This window comes from Sminthopsis crassicaudata, chromosome 6 (assembly GCF_048593235.1).
Source record: "Sminthopsis crassicaudata isolate SCR6 chromosome 6, ASM4859323v1, whole genome shotgun sequence".
NCBI lineage: Eukaryota > Metazoa > Chordata > Mammalia > Dasyuromorphia > Dasyuridae > Sminthopsis > Sminthopsis crassicaudata.
The window spans coordinates 220918387-220937136 of record NC_133622.1 but is presented as its reverse complement, the minus strand read 5'-3'; the positions used below and the strand labels follow the sequence as shown (position 1 = coordinate 220937136).

The following is an 18750-nucleotide window of genomic DNA, read 5'->3' as shown; positions in this document are numbered from 1 at the left end:
AACCGTTTGCTATTCACACTTTTCTATATCCATTATAGATTGGAGCCATGCATATCCTCCAGTTTTTTTTTTTTTTGGCAGTTTTACTACAAGAATGTTTTTATTTTTTTTAAGCTTTTGAAAATTTGATTACCAAATGACTCAAAAATCAGTTAAAACTGAGAAACTAATCTATTATTGCTCGAGTGGATCAAAGTTATTTTGGATTTATTTAACAAAAAAGATGGTTTGTGATAAATGGTAATTTTTTGGTGATAAATATTTTTTCAAGTGAAAAGAAAAACTACTGGAATAAGCAAATTTTAAATAATATAAACATGTGCACATTTATTCACTTAAGAATACATGCTATTATGGTTTAAAACCTGGCAGATGAAAACTATTGATTTCACTGCAATTTTAGTTCCCTGTTCAAATTATTGCCAAATCTCCTCTACATGTGAAGTCCCCTGAGTCTGCCTGCTAAGATGTACATCTGACTGAGCCATGCTTTAGTAAAAGGGCCTGACAACATGCAAGGAATCACCATGTTTCTTTTGCAGCTTTAATTCATTTTGTTGAAAAAATAACCTAACTCAGGACTAATTAAAAAGGAGCTACCAGTTAAGAAACATACTTGAAATGAAATCAAATCTGTAATGTATCTGTAATGTCTGGAATACAGCTATTACAACTGGACTACATGCTGCCAAGTACTAAAAAGTGGTACTCACCATGGAAATCCTTATATAGAGAATTGGCTTCTTTCTCACCACCGAGAAATGACTCAAGACCAACTACTGTATCCGACAAGTTTCTAATACGTGCAGTAATTGCTTTATTCTGCAAAACAAGGAAAAAGACTAATATTGTATTTTACATATGTAAGCAACATTCATGCAATATAATTTTATTTATTATCAATAGACTGGAGTAAAATAGAGGAAAAAATGTGGAGAAACAAAGTAGAATGCTTCCACAGAGCTGTCACTAAGGGAAGCGATGCATGCAAGACTATTCGGAGGGGCCAGGAGTGGTCTTAGCGATGAACAGGAGCTGGTTTTCTGCTGTCGTTAGGTCAAGGCTGCGCTCCTCCTTAGAGCGTCTTGCTCCCTAGACAGCTTCACCCATTGCCTGTTGGGGGCTTGGCAGATAACGGGAATCAAAGGAGAAGCGGGGAATACTCTTCAGGATCAGGCAGAGGTCTCCCTGCTGCCCGTCAGATGGGCACCTAGGCCTGCGCAGCTGAGGTCTCACTATGGAAAAGAAGAAAGCGCGAAGGATCCAGCTAAGAGGGCACAGGGTCTTGTTGGGCTATCCAGTCTCCTGCTTTATCTTCAGATAAACACTGGATCAATGACAAAGGCAAAGCAAAGAAGGCGAGCAAGCAACCAACAAAGGTTGTCGACAACAAATAGTCTATGGTGTGTTCCTCCTCAGGCAATAGCAGCTGTACCAAAATACTGCATTATCATCAATACTAATAATAAATCCCATTACTATAACACTGAATTGTGTCATAAATAATTTGAAGATAAATTTCCATACTATATCTGTCCATTTGTGCAGCAACAATGGTTCTGAAAATATTCAGAATTTTCTGTCTGTCTGAATGTAAATATCAGTCTTGGGAACCCTTGACAACTTACCCAACTAAATAACATAAAGGCTGAGTACAACTTTTAGTTTTTAACAGGGATTAGATTAGAAATGATGTTATACATGAGGATGTCTTATATGTCTTGTTTAGTCTGAAAAGTTTGATCTTAATTGAGGATATTTTTATTTATTTACTCTGATTTTAAGATTTTACAAAGATCCCATTTCAAACTGGTCCAAAATGTCTTCTTCCTTTCTTTACATCTTAGTCACTTTTGTATCTCAGCACTTTCCACTGTGCTTGGTACATAATAGATATTTAATAAATGCTAACTGAGTGACTAGTTAATAGTTTAAAAATGATCATTGAATAAAGGAATATAAACTTAGCAAATTCTACAGTGTGTTTTCATATATGAGCAAGGACTAAATATGACCAAAGCATTATCTCGAAATTACTCGTCTACTTACATTACATGTAGCTTATAAGATTTTCTATAAGTAGGAAGACAGATTTGTCTTTTTTAAAAGTCTAACTAAACTAATTTAAAAAACCATAAACCTGAAGAACAAGCAAAAATACTAGTACAACTTAGATTTGAGGACATGCATTTGTTTTCTTTAGATTTAGAGGCAGGTTTCCATGGAATGGTGAAAAAAGAATCCAGATTGATTACTTATTTCCATCCATTTCCCATAGGAGATAATCCTATTCCAGAATAACAGTGTCTTCATACACTAAATACACATCCTTTTCAACATTTCTTTAGCCAAAGACCACTATATCAAACTCATCCAGGTTGGGTTCCAGCCAGTTATTCTTCACCCAAACAAAAATGTCTGCCAGACATTCCAACAGCTGGGAGACAGTTCACAGTGAGTCAACTTGAAAATGATTCATTGTGCTTAGTATTGAACAATGTTGGGGTGGGGGGGTCAATAATGAAGGGTGAGAACAAGTGGGAGATAAGGAATGACAATCAGCAGGAGCTCATCACTTTTTCAGTCCTCATTTTTGGGATAAGCTCAACTAGTATGAGTTCCACTGTCATGGATTTCAGATGAGCATTTGCTAATATCCAACAAATTTCTTTTTTTTTTTTTTTTTGTATTCATTTTTCCAAATTACCCCCCCTCCTCTATTCCCTCCCCCCGATGACAGGCAATCCCATAAATTTTACATGTGTTACAATATAGTCTAGGTACAATACATGTGTGTGAATATCATTTTCTTGTTGCACAATAAACATTAGAATCCGAAGGTACATGCAACCTGGGCAGACAGATATTAGTGCTAACAATTTACCACTTCCCAGTGTTTCTTCTCTGGGTGTAGCTACCTCTGTCCATCATTGATCAACTGGAAGTGAGTTGGATCTTCTTTATGTTGAAGATTTCCACTTCCATCAGAATACATCCTCATACAGTATTTCCAACAAATTTCTTAATCAAAAAGTGTCAAATCTCCTATTGTCTATCTAAAAATAAATAAACCTAGTTCAGGGTCTGAATATTGGAAATTATAGGGATGAAAGACACATTTAGTTGGACTCTGACATTTTAATTCATGTAAGTCATCACATTTTTCAACAACTCTAAAAGAGGATATCTAGATTTGTTACTATTAGACAAATCTCTGCATATTTTAAAACCTAAGATCATTTCCTTCATCTCATTAGGAGGATTCAGACCATTCACCTCCTATTTAGCTAAAAAAGGTGTTTCTTTCTCTCTTTGTTACATCTTACATTTCACTAATTACTTGTAGAATAGGTGGCTGTTGTTATTATTTTTTTTTTTTAAACTTCAGCATCTGCTGGAATAATATCTGGAAACCCTCAAGAAGGAAATCTAGTAGACTTTCTGGAGAAGAAAAAAGTGAATTGTAACTGCTCAAAGCTTTGGCAGCATGGAGTGCTCTCTAATCTATGGGTCCCCACATCTCCAGGAAGTTCGAAGCAGTCATTCATTGTTTCACTTTTGACTTGCTCAGGCTTACCACCTAGCTATTAACCACAAACTGAATTCTATCGTAGATGTTAGCATGAAGAGAAAGAGCAAGAATAAACCATTAAAATTAAAGGACTTATATTTAACAGTGACTTTTACTGCTCTCTGTATACTAATTTGGGAAAACAGTTTAAAATTATGCAGGAAGTCGCTCTGAATGGGAGAGTTGTGTAGCTATCAAGAAGATGACTCCATGGTACAGAGCCTGGGAAATTATATATGGTTAAGACCTGTTCAGTTTTTGACTGAGTTAACCTTTATTTTCATTATAAGCTCATGTATTCGTTTGGTTTGATCTGAGACCTAAAAGAATATAACTGTGTTACAAGTTGCTTTTATTTTATACCTCAAGGATCCAATACTTTTATTCATAAAGAGCAAAATGCATGCTTTTGCCCATCAACTTAATCTCATCTTAAACTTCCTCCATTTTAATGATCTTTAAATAAAAACAGAAATAACAATAATATTAATAGCTTTGCAATTGAAAAAATAATCCAGTGCTACCAGCTTTAAGAAAATTTGGAAAGCATCAAATCTAGCAATGTACTTTATAGAGAATGTAGCACAGACAATGAATGGTCCCAACAACCCCATGTGTTTGAAGAGATTCAGCAGGATGTTTTATGCACAGGCCTTGGAGCCTGAAGCTCCATTATGTGTCTACTCAGATTCTGGTTGCCTCAGTCTTATAGCATTAGGCAAAATGCTTTAATACTAATATAGTGAAGAATTCAACGCTATGGCGCATACTTGGACACAGGGAATGAAAATAATTATTCACAGTGAATTTGTGAAATTTACACTTTCCAACATGCAATGTCTAGTGACAGGGTATTCAGCCTTGGTTAACACATCAGTACATTATTCTGATGGTGGCAGTGTATGCAAGGCATGCTGACATCACCAACATACGTAGCACATACTGCTGCTCATCATCTTTGCCCATCTGGACTTGAAAATCTATCAGAGCTCCAAAATCCCTCTTGCTCCATACAAATCTCCATCCAGCTACTCAGTGAAAGTTGGCAGTTCTGGAAGGCAGCCAAGACATGGCTAGGAGGGAAGCCAGAAGAGGAGAGAGCCAGTGGCCAGCAGTTTTAAGAGGGTTTTTTTGGCAGCCACAAAAGGCATTGTTTTAAATTACATAAAAAACATATTAAAGTTCCCAGTTGCATTGTAATTTTATATGAATCATTTACATAAAAACTTATGATATTGTTGCAAAGGTAGAAGCAGATTAAACTGGACCTCCTGCAGTGGTTCTACTTTTGCCCTTGACTCACGTGTTGGTATTTTCTTGTTTGGTTTTGCAGAAAGTAGATTATTTTAAAGGCCTCTTAACAAAATCCACTGAGCCAATTTTGAAATAAAGGCAATACATTTTGTATTGCTTTTCCACTTGTACCTCACTAAAAAAGTCCAATATGTATTTTAAAAAAGTATTCTCAATCATATGGTGAAGATTAATATGCTAAAATCATGTTGCCTCTTCCATTTTCATCATCCATCCAAAATCAAAGTCAAGCAGAAGAGCTCAAACCCTAGCTATCTGCCTCACTTTCACTGCTTAAGTCATGAAATCCCCAATAGTATAATACACATTTTATCAAAACAAAATGTACTTCCAAGAAATATTGTAATAGCAGTATCAAAAATTAATTAACCCATACTAACTTAATCATCATGAAGCTTGAAAGGAATTAGCCAATTAGCATAATGCACATATGCGAAGCCTTGGCTAGAATAAACCCCATCGTTGCTCACTTTGCACTCAATTTTGAGTGGAGGCAGCAATGAAAATAATACGAAAGACACTGTTCCCAAATTTGAAAGTATCAAGGAACACTGCAACCCTAAAGAGAATCCAAGAAAGAAAGACAACTGAGTAGATGGAAAGTGGGGTTAAATGGATGTGGTGGAAAAATGATAAGGGCTCTTTGGCCAGAGTCAAGAGTATGTGCTGAAGCTACTACTTCAAGAAGTCTTGAATCTATTGTAATTATAATTCATAAAAAGTGAGACTGGTATAGCCAACAGCTCAAATACATAAAATCTTTTTTTTGGGACAATGAAACACACATATGTATTAAAATACTCAGAAATCATCATTTGTCTTAAAATGCCTAGATCAAAGGATTAAAATACACTGAGGGGTATTTCATCAGATGTTATGATTTATTTCTATTTAAAAGTGATTTATTTACTTTTAACATATTTTCATTTTTGGTTTTTTAATTATATAATTGATTTATGCTGGCTTTTCAATTTTCTTCATAATTTCTTCCCAGAGTTCATACCTACTATGAATTAGTTTTTTATTCTATCAAATAGCTCTTTACAAAAAAGAGGTGAGGATGGATTTGCTCACAATTCCAAAGTTATTAAAATATGTTTATTATATATATATTCATAAATATTTACAAGTGCTAATTGCAAAGAGTACAAACCATACTTATTTTTATTTTCAAGATTGAATAGAACTATCATTTATGAAACTAGAAACAAGCAATTATATTAAAATGGTGGCAGTATTTGATTAAGAAAAAAATTCCCAGATTCAACATTTTAATCATAGTTCTAAAATTAGAAAGGTTCTTATAACAAACTATACTAAAATATTTTATGGTTTTGAGGTAGAAGATAGCATCACCTATGAAATTGGTAATGAGCAATTTACATTAAATGGTGACAATGTATTATAAAGAAAATAAATGTTCCCAAATCCAACATTTGATCATAGGACCACAGAGCTAAAGCTAGAAAAGGGGCCTAACAGGTTAAATAGTTTCAAAATCAAAGAATACTAATTTAAGAGCAACAGGGAATTTTCTTCTTTAATTCAAAAGTCAACTTGGAATTTTCTTGGTCCTCTCTCCATATTGAAAAAATTAAAAACTAGCCCCAAGAAAATAGTTTTGGTTTTCTTCCTAAAATTCCTCAGAAATTCCAGGATCTTTACTTGGACTTCTAGGTGAAGGATGAATTGACAGGATGATTTTGAATTCCCTTTGAACAATTCTGCTAAACTAAGGATAGTAGAATCCTTATTTCATGCACCCGCAAAATGAGTTGCACAAGTGACAAAATTTATTTATATATGACATGATCCATTCATTTTGCGTGTATTACTCAATAACTTGAGATTCTAAACCATAATGTGTGGACTTTTTGTTATTTTTTATAAAGTCACTGCAAATATATTGTAGTTTAAATCATTTAGAACAAACTCTTATTTTGATGAAGAGTCATTGACAATGCCCCAAACATACACATGACATTCTTATTCATCGCTTGGAGAAGCTGCTAGGTGTAATGGATAGAAGCACTGGAGCAATGAACTCTGGAGTTGAGAAGACCTGGATTTGGATGCTGCTTCTGAGAATGGTCAGCTGGATGATCATGGAACAAGTCACTTAACCTCAGTAAGCTTTAGTAACTTCTAAGATCTCTTTTAGCTCTAAAGCTATAACCCCTATGATCCTTGGCAAGCCTTTAATTTAGATATCACTAGTAGTTGAAGTAAATATTATAGGTTCTGGGAATGCTCTTGACAATGTCAAAGTGTGAACCATTTCAAGAAACTATGATGATCTTTCATTACTGCCTAATTTATGATGATTACCCAAAATGCCCACATTCTATCCCTGTAAACTTATATTGTAACCAATCCGTGGATATAGAATGAATACAGCGAGGAGACAATTAGAACTGCAATAGTTCATTTTAGATGCACATTCCCAAACTCAACAAAGCAACTGGGTACAATTCAAGAAAATGATCTAATTTTTTAAAGGAGGGTTTTTCTAATTTTTAATTTTCTAATATCTAATTCTATATGGTGTAGCAAGTCAGAATTTGCTGTCTACCATTTTCTTCTTGAAATCCTAAAAACACAGTTCCAATCCAGCCTGGCTAAACAATTGCTGATCTCCAGATAGCCCAAGGAGCATTCAGCTGATGATGTTTGTGCTGTAGGTTAAAGATACTAAAGTTTAAAATCAGCTTATGATCAACCCATATTGAGTATAAAATTATAGCCTGTCATTAGGAGTAGGCTGACAAAGCCAGGTCCAGATGGGAGACTGGCTGGGAAAAATGCTGAGGCAGGTGGGAAAGTGATGGGAACCTGATGGAAGACAGGACTGCTCCCTCTGCTGGCAAGGCCCTCACCTGCTTTAATTTTTAACTAATGACTTGCTTTTCTTTAATTATTTAGAACATAACCCAATAAATAATGTAGAGTATTCCATCCTCTGGCTGCTACTATGTGTTTGTACATTTCTGAACTGCCTGTGCCCTATATTTTACCAGAATAATTTGTCAGAGCTATAGGCTCCAATGCTTCACCAGGGGTCCAATTATTTATCTTGTAATTTAATTGCATAATAAACATGTGCAAATCTAATTCTACTTTTAAAATACTAATCCCTTTAAAAATTAAAGCCATCTCTGAATTATTTCATCAATATATATTTTCATGTAGAAAACTCCTGTAGAAGTATGTGCTTTAACAGTATCTTGCTCAGGCTTAACAGAATGTACCATAATGAAATAATATAGAAATGAACCAAATAAATCAACTATACAGGATACAAGAAAACAGCATGTCAGAGCAAAACAGAAGAGATGTACAGCGCCAAACCTATCTAATGACCTAATGATGTGAGTTTGCAGACATTATGTACTAATGTGTAGGGAATTTGGAGCTGATGTTTATACAAAAACTTGCTAAATTTTACAGCAAAAAATTATTCGTTATTTGATTTGTGATGTAAGTTAATAGCTGCAGCAAAAACATTTAGTAAAAATCTGTTCCTAGATTTTGGCCTATCACCAGAAGCTCCCAGAACAGGAGGGATCAGCTTTTTCCCCCACTGTTCTCCTCTGAATCCTGGCTGAAAAGACACTCCAGCTCCCAGCCTTCCAGAAGGCTCCATCCCAGGAATCCTCGCCTGCCATTTGGTTTGCTGATTTTAATCTCACAGGACTTTCTTACAGTGGCTCCACTATGCTGAACTGGCACTTGCTTCTAGAAGTGAGTTATTATTAAACTTGTAGGTCAATTGTGGCACTAACAACTCTTTGGAAGCTTTCAGCCACAGTGTACAATTTGCTGGTCTAATTAAATATTAATTCCAAGTGTTACATTTTGTGGCTAAGAGCTTTTATTTTCCATTATCAGTCTGGAAGAGAAAGAGGTTACAAGGCTAATTTAATCTGTCTTCCCCATCTCCCCCCAGCATTAAAGCTTAACTACATAGGGCATAAAAACATCATTAAAAATGCAACAACTCTTTATATAACAATAATAATGTAATTAATAGAGAAGACCTAAAGCATAAAGGCAGAACAGAAGATCTGATATAATAACCTGAATAGCATCGATAATACCAGCAATTACAAAAGTTGTAGCAACAATGTTTTGTACAATCAAGTTTCAGGGATAATCTTAGTTTGAAGGAAAACATCTTTTCAAAGATTTAAATATAAATGTGCAACTCCATCTATCGATAGGGAAAACTTTAAACCTAGATTTTTCCAAAGAAATGATCCCGCTGAAAATGGAAAAGAGTGTCTGAAATTCTTTAAAGTTTCTAAAATAAAGGAACATTTAAAAGGAGTAGTAGTTTTTACTGTATAGAAACAAATTAAGATATTATTAAGTCAGATTAAGATAAATCAGAAATGCATAAATCTATGGTATATATATCCTTCCATATCTATATTCTGCTCTTTATAGCTATAGAAACTGCTTATTTAGCCCTGTTTGAATAAAGTGAATGAATACGCAGGTCCCTCCTCCCTTTTGCTTCCAGAACAGTGGTGTCCACCATGCCTGGACACTGGGCATTATAAAGACTATGTATGTCGTCTAGCAGCCAAAGATTCCATATGCCCAAACAGATGACTCTATTTCCATACTGTGATGGGATATTTGACTATTTAGACTATTTACATTTGAAAATTTTGGGCCTAAATGCTACTTCAGCTAAAGATAACAATGATGTTAAAGCTACATTAAGAGAAACAGAAGAAGAGACTAAAAATATTTATTTTGATTCATATAGTCTGATAAAATGTTCCCTGATCAGACTAAGAAAAGTGTCTAAGTTATAGTGGTTATTTCTTGTTTCTGTTTTTATGTGTTTGAATTCATATTATAAACTATTTAGATGTAATATTTAAGGCAACTTAAAAATAACTTGCTGTGAGTGCCACAATACAATGTCATTTTTATTCTTGTGTTTTTATATTTATTTATTTGAGGTTATCTTTCTATAAAGTTCCAAATAAATGTGACCAAGAATATAAATTGAATTACAATATGAACTTATGAAATTAATAAGCATTTAAACTCATGCATAATTAAAACTAAGTAAAATAAATGAACAAATTTATTTTGAAAACAAAGAAGAATCAGGTTAAACAGAAAGATTTAAGGGCTCACAGAACTACTGATAGGACCTGATTAAAAGGAATTTGTAGACAATTCATACATTCTCATCAGAGTTCCATAGAAATTCGAAACATTCACAAACCATTTAAAAAGAAAGATGAAACCAGATAAAAAAGAAAGATGAAGCCAGAGAATAAGGCAAAAAAAAAAAAAAAAAAGGAAATCTAGATTTAATGAAATAAAGTTCAACTCCTTAAATAATTTTTTCAATGCTGTTTTAAACACTCACTATTTACATGTATTTTTAGTGGTTGACAATACCTACAGGACTATAAGAAAGATTGGGATAAGCATAGTTGGTTAGAAATCAGTGAAATTTATAATCTTGAATACCAGCATGATTTTTTTTTGCAAGCATTTATTGGTAAATAGCAAGAGATGAAATCTGTAGATTTCATCATTAAATTTTCTACTTAAAGTACCCAGGGGAAAAGGACATTTAAAATATCTGGTGATATGACATTGTTAATTTCCCACAATAATACTCACATCTTCAACTAAATCAAAACTGTAACTGAACATTTTATAGTTGTAAACTCACAAAAGTATATTAATTCTTTACTGTGCAATTACTCTTCCTTTTTTAAAGAATGAAAGAATTCACACTGAGAGAAATTCACAACTCATAGGAGTCCAAATCTCACAATTCCCCATTAGTGGTAGATTCTAAAGCTGTCTAGTGCTTGGCTTAAGTTTAGCTCCTAAAATACTCAGGATGAACACAGAGGTCAGTGGATATGAAAAGGCTTGTTTTCTGAATATCCCTACATTGAAGCATACTATAACACATTTACTTCTTCCATGGAGCCAAAGTTCTGGAATAGGAACATTGTGTATTGATTTCCCAACCCATCAATTTAAATATGGATTATAACACATTAACCAAACTTCATTTGACTTTGAAGGGTAGTACAACAATCTATTTCTTATTGACTTTACCATAGCCAATTAACTTTCTTTAGCATAAGCTAACTGATACTGAAACAGTGCTTTCCACTGAAGCAGATTCATGATTTAAGAAAGATGATAAAATCAACATAGATTGAACTGTTGCAAAGCATGGTTATTTTGTGATAACTTGTGTGTGACTTTCACTCAACCAAGATCAGAATAAAATCTTTGACTGCTATGGAACTTTTAAAATTTTAAACTAATCCTAATTTTAAGCCAACAAAGCTAACATACAAAAATGTTGAGGATTTTTAGAATTTTGTTAGTAGATGGTATTTAATCTATGGGATAGCAAGTAAGTTTTCGTTATTACATTATTAGAATTCAAATTTGTTAAGTTTGCATTTAAAATCATATTCATTTTAAATCACATAAAGCTCCGAATAATCCATAATAATAAAAAAAGTAATTTTTGAAAGAGAAAAGAAAAAGAAAAAAAGAAAAAAATTAAACTTTCATTAGTTATTTCAATTGTGATTTTGTAGCTATGGTCTCTAATTATGGTCTTAATTATTTCAATTAATTTAAAACATCAATCAAATAAAACTTGTCACACATTGTGTGAAAAAAATGTATGAATTAGGCAAATTTAATTTTTATTCCTTTTTTACGTTTGCTAATTAAATTGTATACTCCAGGCAAGAAAGCAATACACTTTACATTTCCTAAAAAGATGAATGAAAATTATTGGGTCACTGCATTTTTTTTCTTAAGCAAAACATTCATTACTGGAAATTCCTTAAAAGTTGAGGAAATCCCTTAAAATAACTTAGACTTAAATGACTAATGTTCCTCTTAAAGAATGCTGAAATAGAAAAGAAAATAAAGCAGGTGGAAAATTTCTTCTTTAATTTAGAAATGGAAAACACGTATGTCAGCTAATTGTAAAATAGATTCCTCACTACATAGACTTATTTTTTTTTTTTCAGGGCTTGCCAAGTGTGCAAGTTAAACAGCATACTGATTATCTGTCTCAAAGTTATCATCTTGCAAAAAAAAAAAAAAAATCTCATTAAAAAGTCAGGGCCATTGCAAGAACAGAATGTTTGCTCTTGCAGGATAGAAAAAGGCTTGGAATATTGTGGGTGAGAAACACAATCATAACTTTTCTTTCAACATGTAAATTATTAACATTTCACATAAATTCTCAAAAGTGAAAATAAACTAGCATTCTTACTAAATTATGGATAAAATCAATGTATAGATATATAAAGAGAATATTTTTTCTCAGAAATATCATTTCCTTAAAAAAGAAAAAAAAAAAATTAGCAGCAGCAGCAGCACTAGCCCCAACAAAAAAGCTACCCACTGCATCCCTGTATAACAGAGTTGTGAAAGGTTGAGTTGTGAGAATGTGAGCAGCTGCTGTGATTATAACTAAAGGTCTGTCTACTGCTCAAGTCTGAGAGACCACATGTTCGGCTGTCCTCTCATCTTGCCATCCTCACCAATTAACTATCAACATGGAGGGCCGTACACATGCTCTCAGGGGCTCTTTAACAGGCTTCTTGGCGAGTGGAACAACTACACAGCAGGACTCTGGGAACGGAGTAATACAGGAGATAGGGAGCCTTCAGTAGTTTTGCTCTTCTTAATGACAGTTTACTCCTTAGTTCAGTGTTTAACGAAGGTTGTATTAAGTTTAATCATTTCCACACAGGTTTTTAACACAACATGTTTGAGCAGATGGCTAAAAAACTGTAGAGAGAAAATAAGTAATGTTTATTTGTCATAAGATTTTTTTATCAAGAGCAAAGTTTTTCGGTTGATTTTTTGGAGTAAAGACAATTTAAGACATTAATAACATAAATGATTTTTCAATTCATTTTTCCCCCTTAATGACACTTGGAAGAGTTTCTATATATTTATTTCAAAATATGTTTGTTTTTCTTCTAAATCATCTGGCAAATAAGTAACATCTAATCTAAATAAACAAAAAAAGGTCCAGGCTTAAGGTAAATGCAGATTATTCCAGATTAAGATTTTTAAATCATTCTTGTTTGCTCTACTTGTCTTACTCTATTGTAACAATGGGTTAACAGTGAACCTATGCCATTATTTTCCCCATCTTAACTTTTTCTCCTCTTTACAATTTCCTTAACTATGTGTTACTTGCCTACAATGAAATTAAACATGGGAAGAATGCCAAAAATACAATAAAGGGTAACTAATCATTACTGTACAAGCCTGACAGAACATTAACAACTAAAGTAAGAATGCTGATTGGCTGCTATACAAATGGAAGAAATATGAATGTTCTGTGCACTTTTAACACAGGAATCCTTAATGTCATAGATAAAGGCTTCACAGTGACATTACTATCACATTGTAAATTATGGAATACTTTTTTCAAGCATCTTAAACTTAAGCCTCTTGTCTTGTATTTAACCACTACTTCAATAATCACTCCTAACTATCTAGAGAACTCTCTCCCAAGATTTCTGTGCTTCAGGTATTCATTCTCAAGTCTTCCCCTCTCTGCTTCAAGTTGCTGCTGCTGGTGCTCCAGGTAGGCTGCCTTGGTCAGTCACTGTACCCTGGCCCTGCAAAATCAGCTACTCTAACACACTGAAGGCCTGGCCTTCTCTCCCGCTATGAATTGGTCATGCTAGAGTAGAAACAAGATAGGAAGTGTGTGAACAATTCTTTTGATAACACCATGATGCTGTCAGGATTTACTTGGCCTCCTGCTTGTGTCTCTGGCACTGGCCCCCTGGATTCCCTCACACCAAAGAGACAGGCTAACTTTAAAAAAGAAGATTTTAATCTTTCTATGTCTGTTTCCACGGCTTCTTCAGTCTGATACTTTTTTTGTGACCTTGTATTTTGGACTCTGCTAGAGATAATTCTTTTTTGTGGTTTTGACCCAGTCCTGGTTTCTGGCTTTTGAGTATTGGTCTTTGGATTCCAGTTTGTAAATGTGGCATTTCCTGGTTCTCTATGGTTATTTGTACCCACTTTTCTGACTGTCCCTTCACTTAATCCAGAGCTGGAAGATTAGAGACCAAGCTGGCCTAACCCCCTCATTTTTACAGATGAGGAAAATAACATTTCCCAGAGGTGAAATGACTTCCCTGACATCACAGAGGGAGAGCCAGGACAGCCAGGCTCTGAACCTTCCTACTTGTAAATCTGATGCTTTTTACACTCCACATTCTGTTTGAACTTCTGTTATGACACTAGATGTTGACCTGTCTTAATCTTTAAAGGAAACTCTATCTCTGGCTTCAGCTAATGCCTAAATCTTTAAACAAAATATTATATTATCATGTAACTATTTAAAAATGATTACGTTGGATCTGAGGTCCTATGAAGTAATTTATTAGAAAAGTTTTTTTTTTTTTTAAACTTTGATGCAAGGGGAGAAAACTTCTATATTCCAATAAGAGAGCAAACTTACATAGGGAATACAATTTTTCAATTTATTAAAACAACACCTTTATTAAACTTTAATCTTTATCCACAATACACCACTTCATATTCTTGCCCAAATCACTGTTTCTTCAAATTTTCCTCCTAAGATGGCCTCAACTTCTTCATCTGTAAAATGGTTAAGAGGCTAAACTGGGATGATCTTTAAGGAACTTTCAAGCTCTAAATCTACAATCCTACGATTTCAAATTATTTTAAACAATTATTATATTTTACTTCAGTTCTCCCCACCAAAGAGGGCTAACTAGTCAACTTCCATTATCTGTATTGTTGTTCTTGGTCTTTTGTTGTCCAATATTGATCAACTTACTATCAGATCAATCAATCATTAGTTCTTTGAGGGCAAGATAGGAATGCTGTGGGGGCTACCAGATATACTCATTAATATACTGTCCCCTTTCGAGGTCATTAGACAGCTAAGAAATTCTTGTGGAGGAGGGGCCAGACAACAAACTAATGTTTTTAAACATTAACATAAGGAATTTCAAAAAATGAATAATTAGCTGTTGTCAAAGTGAATTAAAAATAAGAACTTTCTTTTTATCTGACTTACTTGCTTCATTAGCTGATTTATGACTGATTAGGCAACAGTATAAACATTTTCTTCTGAAGAACTCAAATTATTGGGCTATTAAAATATTAAACTAAACAACCAAATTTCAGAAATATAAAACATTTTTCCATTTCCAAGATTAAAAAAAAAAATTAGGGGATAGGAAGAGAAAAATAAGAAAAATGAGAACACCATTAAATACTGGTAAACAAAATGGATGAAATCCTTTGTTTCATTGTAGATTTCCAAAATGGTGGCACAAACATTTTATTAATATGTATTAATGTTCATAGCCTGAGCTAGAAGAAACTTTAGAGGTGATCTCCTAGTCAAATCCCTTGATTTTACAGATAATGAAAATGAGTTTAAAAGAATGACGTGATTATTGAGGGTCACACACTGATAAAGCCTGGATTTCTGAGCCTGAATGCAATGATCATTCGAAGCAACACATATAGTAGTGCCTAAACTTTTGTTTTGGCCATGGAATCAGGACCAAAGTCAATTGCTTTATTTTATTGTTCACAAAAAGCAATGTGATTTCTTTGATTTTGGAGAACTTTTCTTAGTCTTTTGGAGAAAGCAGATGAAATAGTGATGGCTTTTTGTTCAATACCAAACAATTAAAAAGAAAATACATGTAGAATCAGGAGACTGTAGCAAGAACACAGGATTTGGAATCAGAAAACCTGGTCCTGGCTCTGCCCTTCTCTGGGCTTTAGTTTCCTTCTCCAGAAAAAGAGGCAACTGTTGTAGACAACCACACATCTCTACCAATTCTAGATCTTATTTCACTGTTTTTACTAAAAAATTAGAAGGACTGACTACTGTGAGATCCCTGAACAAACCAATGGCCATATTACAGTTCCAAAATATATTACGTCTTTTGTGTTTCTAGTCATCAGGGTTCTATCTGGAAGTCACAGAAATATGAGTATTTATGAAAGAAGACACCACCAGTTGAATGACTTTCTATTGCAACTAAAAATGAGCCGTTAGAAAAATTGAAGGGCAAGATGACAGTTGTTTTCCCACTATAACACTAAGGACATGTCTATATGAAGGCGAATCATTAGCATCCTTCCTTTCAAATATTACAAATGTAAGAAAGTTTAACATTGGTCTGAATATAAACTACATCTTCCTCCCATATTTGACACACACAAAATTAAGTATTACATTTGTTTTTCAAGTGTGAATCTATATGTACTTTAAAAAAACTTTCAAGGAAATCTCATTTTATGAATTCACCTTATATGGAGGATGATAGAAGGGAACACTTATTCAGACCAATTTAATACATCATTATGTTTCATAGACAATAGAGTCATATTGTTAATTTAGAAGAATTCTCAAGGTAATTGAGAATGAAAGGAAAAATTCCAAAACCAAGATAATTTTGAAAACTAAATAGCCCTGGTCCTTTTGCCCTTGAAGTAGCTCAAGAAAAGCTCTATGTTGTAATTGCCATTCAAAAGTCTAGTTATTTCTGATTGAGTGTCATGATTTAGAGATCCCCATAAGGAAAATGCAGTCATTATTTTACCACTAAAGATGAAGGGACAATAAGGGGAAAGAAAATGACAATAATATCAAATACCAGATAAACTTAACAGGCAAAATCTCACATGCAAAAACCCAGTGAAATAAATAAATGAACAAAAAACCCTAATAAGTGATCTTTTGGTGTTCTGTTGAATTTCCAAACTTGTGGTGTTTAAGAATAACTTGGCCAGATATGTTCCACTATCTTGTAGTTTAATGCTTATAATACAATAACTCAGTATCATTTCTGCTGCATCACCAAACAAATCTTGCTACTGTTAAAAGCTTCCACAATTAATATGAAAGGGAATTTTAATTATTCTGTGATAACTGTCTTCTAAAGGAGTTTTCTCTCATGTTTCCTGTCTTCCTTCAAGACCCAGCTAACATTTCATCTACAAGAAGCCTTTTTCAGTCCTCAATTTTAGTTTCTTCCTTTAGCAACTATCCCAGTTTGTTCTGGATTCATCTTATTTATACCTAATTGTTTACACATTGTCTCCCCATTATATTGTGAGCTCTTTTACTTTTCTTTTTTGTTTGCTTTTTATTTTTGCAAGGCAACTGGAGTTATGTGACTTACCTAGGGACTCACAGCTACCTGTTAAGTATTAAGTATCTGAGGTCATATTTGAACTCAGGTCCTCCTGAATCCAGGGATGATGCTTTTCCCACTATATCTAGCTGCCCCGCCCCCATCTTTACTTTCTTTGTATACCTGTCATTTTTCCCCTCCTTCCCCCTCCCCACAGATGGCAAGTCGCCCAATACATGTAAAAAATGCTAGAAACTCAACAATTCTAAAGGAGAATTCCTCATCTTTCCCCAAAACTTCTCTCTCTTCTGATCTTTCATAGTACTGCAAAGGCCGCTATCTTTGCAGCTAACTAAGTCTGCAGCACTAGCTGTATCCCTTGGTTCTTTTCTCTGGCTCACCCCAAATGCCCAATCAGTTGCAAAATCAAGATATCTCATATACTCCTCTTATTTCCACTAACAAAGCAAAAATGCTTGCATTTGACTAGCCCTCTATTTGACTAGACTACTGCAGCAAATGTGACTCAAGTCTCTTCCACTCCAAATCCAAGTTGTATACAGCTGCTGAAGGGTTTTAATTGAGGGCTGAGGCCGTGAACCCCCCATCTCTAGCCTCCTGGCCCCACCACAAATTCTAATGGTTCTAACCTCTGGCATCAAATGGAATTTGTTTGGCATTCAGGGTTTGGGGACAAGTTGGGTCTGTGTTACTCTTTCAGTCTCCTTTCCCTATGATTGTCCTCCCTGCACTGTACATTCAGCTGGCTGGTCTACTGACTGTGGCTGAAACAAGATTTTCGAGGCCTTCCCTGGGCTCTAGCACCAGTGTGTCCGAAGGAGTGCCAGAACACGGGTCTTCCTGGCTCTAAGGGCAGTTTTCTAATCCCTGTGCCATGTTGCCTCTCATTAAGTAAAGCTATAGACTGAGAACAGCTGGTAATGACATTCAAAGCCGTTATGGGCCCAATAAGCCTCGATGAAAACCCAACTCACCACTACTCCATTGATTCTTTTAGCTACACTGGTAGACAACAGGAAAGAAAAATCACAGGTGACACCTTCTGTGAAGGAAGATGGCATGTTTAGTCTGCTGACATGGTCTACTTAAGCATGTGCAGTTAGTTGTCTCCTACGGTCTACATTAAAGGTTTAATGATGCCTTGTGAGGCAAGCTCTTCCTCTGCGTTCTTAGAGGCTTTGCCAGCACACTGACAACTCCAGCAGACCCCACTAAACAGGAAAGGCTTTGGGAGGTGCCTCAGCAAGGAAGGGCCTTCTTATTGAGTCTGGAGATGCTTGTCACCTGTGAGTTAGCTGGTGGGAAGCGGGAGGAGGGAAGGCTGAGGGATGGTGGGTGGAAAACCCACTCATCCACTTAATGAAGTACAATGGTGATAATTTAATAAAAGTGGTCAGGGCAGGAGCCTGCTTCTTATTCATAAAGAAAACCAACAAGGAAAAAATAACCAGGGTGAGAGTCACAAACAGAAATAGCCTCATGCCAGGGAAAGCACTATCCACCAGGCCATGGGAAGCCATTCTAAGGGAGAAGTATTTATTTTAGAATTGAGTGACTAAGGAAGGTTTGGTTCCAAAAACTGTTGTACCAGTCATTTTCCATCTTTTCTTGGAACTGTGCTTATTTCTTTGATGTACTAAGATTACTGCAGAGGAAGATCAGGGG

At 34.7% G+C, this 18750-nt stretch overlaps 1 protein-coding gene across 1 annotated transcript in view; it reads right to left on the bottom strand.

Moving 5' to 3' along the window:
• Window positions 1-18750, bottom strand: part of ELP4 (elongator acetyltransferase complex subunit 4) — a 227493-nt gene that overhangs the window by 129994 nt on the left and 78749 nt on the right. Inside the window, exon 8 of the mRNA XM_074272926.1 lies at window positions 714-822. Coding sequence (XP_074129027.1) covers window positions 714-822 — 109 coding nt within the window. The remainder of the gene's footprint in view (window positions 1-713; window positions 823-18750) is intronic.